Below are 12074 nucleotides of genomic sequence, written 5' to 3'. Positions count from 1 at the left end.
GTGCAGGGAGGCACTACCATTGACTAAAGATCTTCACCTGCACCGATTGGTAATTGCTTCTGACGCTAAACAGGTTATTGGGGACATCTAGAAAGGTGGGCGAGGAAACAATGGAGCAATTATTAGCGAGATCAAGCTACACGTGTCGTCTTTTGATTGTATTTTTAATTTCGAAGGTTGTGTTGTCAATGTTGAAGCATACTTTAGCCAAGTTTTCACTTTTGTTAGATCTGGGACATCACATTTGGCTTGGCCAATCCCATGACATCTCACATTCTGTGGTGTTTGATGAATAAAACTTCGTTTACCCCTGAAAAAAACATGATACAATTAACAAAATAAGAGCCCATCATATTCAATTGCACATGGCCGCAACTCCCCTTCATATACAACCAACGCATCGAATATAACAGTAGTACCATTATTATCACCAGGCAAACTTCGTTCATCAATAAGGAGCATCGAGGCATCAGCAAATATCAGTCTGGCTACTCGTTAGAGCTTTCAACTCAAATAGATAATGCAAATTGGAAGATGTAAAAGTGTGTGTTGTATAATTTAAGTCAGTAAAAAGTGTTTTTTACATCTCCAAAAAGAGCCAACTCTAACAGATTTATGTATATTTGTGATGTAAAACTCCAACTCCACAACATTACAACTCTAACAAATCAATTTTTTCTGGAGCATGTTTTCCCTGGTTTTTTCTAGGACATGTTTTGTATGGCTTTTCTTTTTCATTTTTCATTTTCTTATTCCAAATTCAATTATTTTTTTCAAAATTGATACTCTCTACATTCCCTTATACAAGGCCACAAACTCATATACATGTACCAAGATAAAATTTAATGACTCCTTTGCAAGTCAACTTTTCTTTTTGTTAACCAGGATCATTAATACACCACAAGCATGCAACGTATGAATGAGAAAGAAGTGGTTGAGTGTCATTATAACTACATGCATGTAACTATTAAAAAGTTCCTAGTACGAGGAAACATCATTAACTTTTGCCTCGATTACTGTTGGTGGCCTTGTATTGATGCAAAAATTTATTTTCGATAGTGGCCTTGTATAAGGGAATGGAGGGAGTATCTTTTCTTAAATTGGCAAAGATTTTAGAAATTCATATATTTTTAAGAAATTTTGACCCATTTCGAATTCATTTATCTTTTAAACATATTTTTCTTTATGTTTTCTACTTTTTGTCCAAATGCATGAACTTTTCCCAATGTTTTTGAATTTTTTTTAAATGTACAAATTACTTTTCAAATGATTTGTATTTTTTTAAAAATATTTTGACTTTTTCCAAAACCTCGATCGACCCATCACATAGAAGCGTGCGTGGCCAAAGCGACTAGTTGTAGCAAATTAGAATTGGGCTAAAAATTTGCATAGATAAATAAATCTGAGAAACACATATACACGCATGCATTCATGGTATCAACAAACAAAATCACATCCTAGGTCTAAACAAAAAACACGCTACGCTCTTCTTTCTTTGATAAAAAGAAAGAAAGAAAGAAAGAGATGGCTCCATACATACTCAAGTTGGGCAACATCAAAAGTTGAATCTGAAAATCATGAGGAGGTTGGTTTGTACTGCTAGCAAGGGTCATCTCGTCAATCTAAAAAATCATCAAGTTGAATCTAAAAGGTGCGGTCTCACGAACAAACAAACCGAGTTACCAAGTTGCCACGATCGAACCGCAAGGCCATGAACCAACCTGATATAAAGAGCTCTTTGAACTTGGAAGGCCAGACACATGGCATGCGCACCCGCTAGAATCACTATCTTCCTTACTCCCTCCGTAAACTAATATAAGAGTGTTTAGAATACTAAACTAGTGATCTAAACACTCTTATATTAGTTTACAGAGGGAGTACTTGGGAAGAGGATCTTTGATCTTGTCTTGTTGTTGCGAGTGGAGAAGAGGGAGACGTAAGCTAAGACTAAGATGCGCCACCCGTATCCCGAAAAGGTTTCCCTAGAGATAAGTGAGGGAGGCTCAGTGCAATGGTCACGGCTTGGTTACAAAAATAAGGTAAATGCGTCCTACTGGATGGCGTTAGGCTTGGCCCGGATCGGGTGGGTAGCTCAATTTTACTACTAGTACTAGCGTGTCCGGCCAGCTAGGCTGAATCGTATCAACGTGAATCTTTGATCTGACGGTGCACAACCCATTACAACAAACACACGATCCGCGTACTCTGCTATCATTGGTCTAAACTGTAAGGGCGTATTTATCCCCAAGTTGTTTTGGTGATTGATGATAATGCTTTTGTGGATTAATCGTGTGCGCTAAGTTCTTTCAGAGATTCATCCATTGGCACAAGACGATTAACTCCCCTCAGTGTTTTATTCAAGACGGTGTAGCTCCTTCGCTTCGTTGTTGGTGGACTAGTTTCGTAGGAGTCACCGTACTATCAAGAGGGGATCCGCTTTGGTAAGACGTGAGTGGAATCAACACGTACACATCCTTATCACACCCGTTGTCTTCATTCCGCATCTTTGGAGCTGCCCTTTTCTTCCGTACCTGCTCCGTTCTGTCCCAGCGATAGTACCGCGATCAACAGCGGTAGTACCGCCGAAGCTCTCCAGCGGTAGTACCGCTCCACGTAGCGGTAGTACCACTCTCAGCGGTAGTACCGCTCCACGTAGCGGTAGTACCACTCTCAGCGGTAGTACCACCTTGAACTCCTTCAAGATCATGTCAAGGTATGTGCTTATTTTTGGAAGTACCATTGAGCATTTTGATCTATCTTATAGATCTTAATGCTTATTGTTCAAATAACCCTATATGCTTTCCAGAAATTGTACATCATTTCTGATTAACAATATGTCAACAACATATACTCATCAGAAATTCTATAGTGCTCCCACTCACTTCTTTGGAAATACAAGTTTCTCATAAACTTTGTATAAACCCAAAATCTTTGATCATCATCAAAGCATACGTTCTAACTCCGAGATGCTTACTCCAGTCCTTAGAAGGATCGCTGGAGCCAGCATACCTTTTAGCATCCTTAGGATCGACAAAAAACTTTTGGATTGTATTACATACAACCTTTCCTTACGAAAACTGGTAAGGAAACTTGTTTTGACATCCATCTGCCAGATTTCATAAATGCAGCTAATGCTAACATGATTCCGACAGACTTCAAGCATCGCTACAGATGAGAAAATCTCATCGTAGTCAACTCCTTGAACTTGTGAAAAACTCTTCGCCACAAGTCGAGCTTCATAGATGGTGACATTACCATCCACGTCCGTCTTCTTCTTAAAGATCCATTTATCTCAATGGCTTGCCGATCATCGGGCAAGTCCACCAAAGTCCATGCTTTGGTCTGATACATGGATCCTATCTCGGATTTCATGGCTTCTAACCATTTGTCGGAATTTGGGCCCACCATTGCTTCTCCATAGCTCGTAGGTTCATTGTTGTCTAGCAACATGACCTTCAAGACAAGATTACTGTACCACTCCGAAGTAGTACGCGTCCTTGTTGTCCTACGAGGTTCGATAGTGACTTGATCTGAAACTTCATGATCACTATCATAAGCTTCCACTTCAATTCGTGTAGGTGCCACAGGAACAACTTCCTGTGCCCTGATACACACTGGTTGAAGTGATGGTTCAATAACCCCATCAAGTCTCCACCATCCTCCCACTCAACTTTTCGAGAGAAACTTTTCCTCGAGAAAGGATCCGATTCAAGAAACAATCCTTATTGCTTTCGGATCTGATTAGGAGGTATACCCAACTGTTTTGGGTGTCCTATGAAGATGCATTTTATCCGCTTTGGGTTCGAGCTTATCAAACTGAAACCTTTTCACATAAGCGTCGCAGCCCCAAACCTTTAAGAAATGACAACTTAGGTTTTTCTAAACCATAGTTTATACGGTGTCATCTCAACGGAATTACATGGTGCCCTATTTAAAGTGAATGTGGTTGTCTCTAATGCCTAACCCATGAATAATAGTGGTAATTCGACAAGAGACATCATGGTACGCACCATATCCAATAAGGTGCAACTATGATGTTCGGACACACCATCAAACTATGGTGTTCCAGGCTGTATTAGTTGTGAAACGATTTTCACAATGTCTTAATTGTGTGCCAAAACTCGTAACTCAGATATTCATCTCTATGATCATATCATAGACATTCTATCCTCTTGTCACGAAGATCTTAAACTTCACTCTGAAATTACTTGAACCATTCAATAATTCAGACTTGTGTTTCATCAAGTAAATATACTCAACATCTACTCGAATCATCTGTGAAGTAAGAACATAACGATATTCACTGCATGCCTCAGCACTCATTGAACTGCACACATCAAAATGTGTTTGCTTCCAACAAGTTGCTATCTTGTTCCATTTTACTGAAACCGAGGCTTTTCAGTCATCTTGCCTATGTGGTATGATTTGCATATCTCAAGTGATTCAAAATTAAGTGAGTCCAAACGATCCATCTGTATAGAGTTTCTTCATGCATATCTACCAACAAACATGGTTCGCATGTCTCAATCCTTTCAAAAACGAGTGAGTCCAAAGATCCATCAACATGGAGCTTCTTCATGCGTTTTCTACCGATATGACTTAAGTGGCAGTGCCACAAGCAGGTGGTACTATCATTACTACCTTTTGGCATGAACATGTGTATCACTACGATCGAGATTCAATAAACCATTCAATAAACCATCATCATAATGTGCACAATGTGACCAAGGGGTTGATCACGGGATGATGTGTTACGGAACGAGTAAAGAGACTTGCCGGTAACGAGATTGAACAAGGTATCGGTATACTGACGATCGAATCTCGGGCAAGTACCATACCGCTAGACAAAGGGAATTGTATACGGGATCGATTGAGTCCTTGACATCGTGGTTCATCCGATGAGATCATCATGGAACATGTGGGAGCCAACATGGGTATCCAGATCCCGCTGTTGGTTATTGACCGGAGAACATCTCGGTCATGTCTGCATGTCTCCCGAACCCGTAGGGTCTACACACTTAAGGTTCGATGACGCTAGGGTTATAAAGGAAGCTTGTATGTGGTTACCGAATGTTGTTCGGAGTCCCGGATGAGATCCCGGACGTCACGAGGAGTTCCGGAATGGTCCGGAGGTAAAGATTTATATATAGGAAGTCCTGTTTCGGCCATCGGGACAAGTTTCGGGGTCATCGGTATTGTACCGGGACCACCGGAAGGGTCCCGGGGGCCCACCGGGTGGGGCCACCTGCCCCGGGGGGCCACATGGACTGTAGGGGGTGCGCCTTGGCCTACATGGGCCAAGGGCACCAGCCCCTAGAGGCCCATGCGCCAAGATATAGGAAAAAGGGGAGAGTCCTAAAGGGGGAAGGCACCTCCGAGGTGCCTTGGGGAGGATGGACTCCTCCCCCCCTCTTAGCGCACCCTTCCTTGAAGGAAGGGGCAAGGCTGCGCCTCCCCCCTCTCCCCTGCCCCTATATATAGTGGAGGGGAGGGAGGGCATCCATACCTGAGCCCCTGGCGCCTCCCTCCCTCCCGTGACACCTCCTCCTCTCCCGTAGGTGCTTGGCGAAGCCCTGCAGGATTGCCACGCTCCTCCATCACCACCACGCCGTTGTGCTGCTGCTGGATGGAGTCTTCCTCAATCTCTCCCTCTCTCCTTGCTGGATCAAGGCGTGGGAGACATCGTCGAGCTGTACGTGTGTTGAACGCGGAGGTGCTGTCCGTTCGGCACTAGGATCATCGGTGATCTGAATCACGACGAGTACGACTCCATCAACCACGTTCTCTTGAACGCTTCCGCTTAGCGATCTACAAGGGTATGTAGATGCACTCTCCTTCCCCTCGTTGCTGGTCTCTCCATAGATAGATCTTGGTGACACGTAGGAAAATTTTGAATTTCTGCTACATTCCCCAACACTCTCTCCCTAGCCAATCAAACTTGTTGATTTGCTCGGGATTGGTCGAGAAGGCCCCGATCTACACTTCCACCAAGAGAAATTTGATTCCCTCTCTTATCCCTAGCGGATCTTGTTACTCTTGGGTGTTTGAGCACCCTAGACAGTTGAGGTTACCTCGAAGCCATACTCCATTGTGGTAAAGCTTCGTGGTGTTGTTGGGAGCCTCCAATTGTTGTGGAGATATCCCCAACCTTGTTTGTAAAGGTTCCGTCGCCGCCTTCAAGGGCACCAATAGTGGAATCACGGCATCTCGCATTGTGTGAGGGCGTGAGGAGAATACGGTGGCCCTAGTGGCTTCTTGGGGAGCATTGTGCCTCCACACCGCTCTAACGAAGACGTACTTCCCCTTAAAAGAAAGGAACTTCGGTAACACATCCTCGTCTCCACCGGCTCCACTCTTGATTACTTCGTGCCTTTACTCTTGCAAGCCTACTTGTGTTGTTTCCATTGCTTGCTTATGTGCTAGTTGTATTTGCATTATATAGGTTGCTCACCTAGTTGCATATCTAGACAACCTATTTTGTTGCAAAGTTTAAATTGGTAAAGAAAAGCTTAAAAATTGTTAGTTGCCTATTCACCCCCCCTCTAGTCAACCATATCGATCCTTTCATAAACCATTTTTCCTTACTTTAGATACAATGATGAATTTGGATGGAGGGGCGGGTTACTGCGGTTTGTTGAGGCGTCACGTCAAAGCCAAGAGTCCCCATACGGTTTGTTAGTTCGTTCATTCGGATAGTATGTTTTGTTTGGGACAACTGGATGGTGGCCTAATCTTGCCCTACTAGATCATTGATGGCGCACGTTGCCACGCCCGACCATTTTTAGAATAATATGGTAGGTAATTAGTACAAAATTCGTTAGTCTAGGTTAACAAAAAATAAAAGGTTTTGGAAAAGATTGTAGAAGAACAAAAGTACATATTACTTTGCCATTAGCACCAATTGCTTTGTGGTTACATTTACCAACTAAATATCCAAATTCAGAGGCAAGATATTCCATTACTTTGTGGTTACATTTACCAACTTTATAAATATCAAAACTCATAGGCAACATATTCAAGTGAAAAATAATAATTATATAAACCAAAAGCTCGCTCTCGGCTTTCGACAAAATCACAATCTACAATTAGACTGCTGAAATGTGAATCTTGGGAGACACCATCAAACATTTTACATGCCTTATGTTTTACATGTACTAATCAATCAAATACTCAACTACATAACACCAGTAACACCAAGTATAAAAGTTTAAGCATTAAAACATGTAAACTACGCTACACTTTTAGACCAAGAGTCAATTCTGTGATGGGGTCTAATGTTCCAGTATGTATTTCACTCCATGACCGAACAAGATCACCAAACTGAAAGTAATCATCAGTAATAAAAACAAGACAACAAATCAGAGTCTGTTACTCCATACCGACGAGAATCACATACACACAGTCAAACATTTGATGTTGTCATTTTGTACAAGAAAAAAACAGGAATCACAATCATGGATTGGATGGTATTAATTAAGTGGAGACAAGGAAGTGGAGCGGTAACTAAAACGTGCAACAATCAGAAGAGGATCGGGTCCTCGAAAGCAAAGCACACAGAAGGGAGAGAGAGAGACAGAAGAATAAAAAACTAGTCACATCACACACAGCCTCGACCGGACCGGACCGACCAAAAGGAAATGGAGAAGACAAGACATGCATCATACACACCCGCACACAGCGCTAGCAAGACACGCACGCAGGGCTGCACTCCTTGCTGAAGCACCCGTCCGCCATGACCTTACCAAGGATGCATGGAGCGAACATCATCAGCGTGAGAGGGCAGGTCTTCCCAATCTGCACCAAGCAGGAGACGCGTGTTGCGGGGCACAACTTGGACTTGATGATGTCCTCGAGAAGAGCAAGAACCTCAAGGCTTAGCTCGTCTGATGGGAGGATGTTGTCGTCGCCAGCCTCGACTACCATGATGAGCTGGCTGCTCGACAGGAGAGATAGAAAGAGCTAGCAGCACCCCCATCACCTGACCTTATGTGCAGACATCTTACCACGAGTTGGTGTGTCTTGAGTGTGAGAGTGTGGAGTGTTTACTTGTGTGCTAGTTGTGTGTTTCGGAGTGGCATTAGGTGGGCATGCTATTTATAGAATCTGAGGAGTGAATGGTTGTGAGAAACAAACTTACTTTGTGTCCTCCACGATGCGCATGTGCTCTTCTTCATTCTTACTTTCTTCTTTGACTCTGTGGTAACCTTGAATGAATTTTAATTACTTGCTACCATTTAGAAATCGCAGTTCCCACACAGCCAAGCCAGTGGAAACATACCTACATATTTTCATTAGCTAGCTAGCTAGGTAGGCCTGATGAACAAATCTCTAAATTGAAGCAGAGAAGAAGAAGAAGAAAATCAGGAGGGTCCGTCCGTCATGTGGGACTCAAACCCTCCCTTGATTGACCCATCGCATAGAAGCGTGCGTGGCCGAAGCGACTAGTTGTAGCAAATTAGAATCGACCAAAACATTTTGCATAGATAAATAAATCGGAGAAACACATACAGCATGTGTGCATGCATGCATGGTATCAACTAACGAAATCACATGCCAGGTCTAAACAAAAAACACGCTACGCCCTTCTTTCTTTCATATAAAGAGAGCAAGAAAGAAAGAAAGAAAGAAAGAGATGGCTCTATACATACTCAAGTTGGGCAACATCAAAAGTTGAATCTAAAAATCATGAGGAGGTTGGTTTGTACTGCGAGCAAGGGTCATCTCGTCAATCTAAAAAATCTTCAAGTTGAATCTAAAAGGTACGGTCTCGCGGACGAACAAACGGAGTTACCAAGTTGCCACGATCGAACCACAAGGCGATGAACCAACCTGGTCTAAAGAGCTCTTTGAACTTGGAAGGCCTAGCAGATGGCTTGCCCGTACGCTAGAATCACTATCTTCCTTAGTTGGGAAGAGGATCTTTGATCTTGTCTTGTTGTTGCGAGTGGAGAGGAGGGAGACCTAAGCTAAGGCTAAGATGTGCCGCCCATATCTCTAGGAGGTTTCCCTAGAGATAAGTGAGGGAGGGCTGAGAGAGAGATAGGACACTCAGTGTAGTGCAGTGGTCACAGCTTGGTTACCAAAATAAGGTAAACGCGTCCTACTCTCCAACTGGATGTCGTTAGGCTCGGCTCGGATCGGGTGTCAAGTCGATTTTACTACTCCCTCCGTTCATTTTTATAAGTCGTTTCAGACAATTAAAATTGAGCTGTTTTGTACACTGTCTGAAATGCTACAACGCTTTATAAAAGTGAACAGAGGGAGTACTAGTACTAGTGTGGTCGGCGAGCTGAGCTGAATCGTATCAACATGAATGTTTGATCCGATGGCGCACATCCCATTACAACAAACACACGATCCGCGTACTCTGCTTTCATTGGTCTAAACTTTTTTTCCTTACTTCAGGTACAATAATGAATTTGGATGGATGGGCGGGTTACTGCGGTTTGTTGAGGTGTCACGTCAACGCCAAGACTCCCCATACGGTTTGTTCATTTGTTCAGACAGTAAGTTCTGTTCGGGACAGCTGGATGGTGGATCCTAATCTTGCTCTACTGATCATTGATAACGCACATTGCCACGTCCGTCCATTTTTTTTACAATAATATGGTAGGTAATTAGTATAAACTTCGTTAGTCTAGGTTAACAAAAAAAAGGTTTTGTAAAGGGCTGTAGAAGAACAAATAGTACATATTACTTTGCCATTAGCACCCATTGCTTTGTGGTTACATTTACCAACTAAATATCAAAATTCTGAGGCAAGATATTCTATTACTTTGTGGTTACGTTTGCCAACTATATAAATATCAAAACTTAGAGGCAACATATTCAAGTGAAAAATAATAATTATATAAACCAAAAGCTCGCTCTAGGCTTTCGTCAGAATCACAATCTGCAATTAGACTGCTGAAATGTCAATCTCGGGAGACACCATTAAACATTTTACATGCCTTATGTTTTACATGTAATAATATATCAAGTACATAACTCATGAGACCAATAACACAAAGTATAAAAGGTTAAGCATTAAAACATGTAAACTACGCTACATTTTTCTTAAGTAGTTCAGTCAAAGTTTTCAGTCTTGGCTAGAGTTGTATTGTCTGCCACTTCAAATTTCTCGAGCCAAAAATATCATTTGTTGTTCCAAGGTGAACTTGGTGTGTTCAGTCTGTTCAAAGAGAAAAGATAATAGAATCCATGTGAACCTTTGAAGTTATCAGGGTTAAAAGGTGCATGAAGGCAATTAGTACAGTATTCAACCTTTTAGAAGCCGCAACTCCCCTTCATATACAACCAACGCATCGAATATAACAACAGTACCATTATTATCACGTGGCAAACTTCGTTCATCAATAAGGAGCATCGAAGCATCAGGAATTATCAGTCTGGCTACTCGTTAGAGCTTTCAAGTCCAATAGATAATGCAAATTTGAAGATGTAAAAGTGGGTATTGTATATTTAAATCAGTAAAAAGTGTTTTTTACATCTCCAAAAAAGAGCCAATTCTAACTGATTTATGTTTATTTGTGATGTAAAACTCCAACTCCACAACATAACAACTCTAACAGATTGATTTTTTCTGGAGCAGGTTTTCCCTGGTTTTTTCTAGGACATGTTTTGTATGGCTTTTCTTTTTTGTTTTTCATTTTCTTATTCCAAATCCAAAAATATTTTCAAAATTGATAAATTTTCTTAAATTCACAAACATTTATAAATTCATATATTTTTAAAACTGTTTGAACCATTTCGAATTCATTTAAATTTTTAACGTGTTTTAATTTTTGTTTTCTACTTTTTGTCCAAACACATGAACTTTCGACAAATTTTTGAACTTTTCCCAAATTTTGTGAATTTTTTAAATGTACAAATTACTTTTCAAATGATTTGTATTTTTTCCAAATTTGTTGACTTTTTTTAGAACCCGTGACTATGACTATTTTATGAAATCCATGACTTTTTTTTTGGATATGTGCACTTTTTACGAAACATGAACATTCACAGATCCATGCACATTTTTCAAGTTTAATGTTTTTTTCAAGTCCGGTATTTTTTTTTTCAAAAACGATGTTTTTTATACTTATTATAAAAGAAAAACACATATTGTTTTAATTTTTGTTGAACATTTTCAACTTGAACCTTTTTGAAATACATGAACTTTTTTCAAAGCAACGATTGTTTTTCAATTTGTTTTTAAATTTATTAATTTTTCCAAATCATTTTTGAAAGTCAACAATCAACCGGTCAACCTGGCAACCCAAGAAGCTGGATGCTTTCTGAAGGCGAGGCCCTGATTGAAAACAAGATATTCTAGATAGCTTGGCGCCCTGATTTTGAATTCCATGAAGCTAAATGCTTTCTGGAGGCGGGGCCATGCATGGTATGCTCTTCATTTCGTCTCTTTTTTCAGCCACCCAGTAGTGGTGGTTCAAAGCTGGTTAAGCATGGACTGTATTCTTGGGATAACACGCATGGGATTATCTCGATCATGTGCAGCAACTACAGCCTACATGCATGCCCATGATAGTGGTATGTAAGATCCTAGAAGCCTTGTGAACTAGCACCAATCGATTTGAAAATTTATTTTTGTTCCTCGGGGAAATGTGAAACTTTTTAGTTGTTACTTTTTGTAGCAATGTTACCTGTTTGTGAAAGTGAAAATAAAGTGAAATAAAGCATGACATTTCTCAGAAAACATTGTAAATTTGAAACTTGAAAGCGCCTATCTTTTGATCTAGCATTAGCATCGTAGGACCTGGATGAAAAGGGCTAGTTACTGAAATGCTGAACCTGTTGGTCAAGTCATATTAATTATTGGACTGATGTAAATTTGGCAGGTCGCAATTTGTGGAGGTGACTGACTGAACATTCTCGCTTTTGATGAGATACTACATGACGAATGACTTGTCAATTTAAATGTCAACTTTTACACAAAACTATGAGTAGGCCGACTTAACTATGATGTTTCTGATGGTTGTTTTCATGATGTAAACATCAACAATTTTAGACATGGGGTCAACACTAGTAGAAAAACGAACTATAGTCCCGGTTCATAAGGGGACTAAAGCCCCCCC

General features: G+C 41.0%; 1 protein-coding gene across 1 annotated transcript in view; it reads right to left on the bottom strand.

Moving 5' to 3' along the window:
* LOC119297180 (putative receptor-like protein kinase At4g00960) overlaps positions 1 to 7923 on the bottom strand; it is a 14607-nt gene extending 6684 nt beyond the window's left edge. The window contains exon 1 of the mRNA XM_037575063.1: positions 7697 to 7923. Coding sequence (XP_037430960.1) covers positions 7697 to 7923 — 227 coding nt within the window. The remainder of the gene's footprint in view (positions 1 to 7696) is intronic.
* Between the last annotated feature and the right edge of the window lie 4151 nt (positions 7924 to 12074).

The sequence above is a fragment of the Triticum dicoccoides genome, chromosome 5A (genome assembly GCF_002162155.2).
Source record: "Triticum dicoccoides isolate Atlit2015 ecotype Zavitan chromosome 5A, WEW_v2.0, whole genome shotgun sequence".
In the NCBI taxonomy this organism is placed as follows: Eukaryota; Viridiplantae; Streptophyta; class Magnoliopsida; order Poales; family Poaceae; genus Triticum; species Triticum dicoccoides.
The sequence above is the reverse complement of the archived record's forward strand: the minus strand, read 5'-3'. Positions and strand labels throughout refer to the sequence as shown.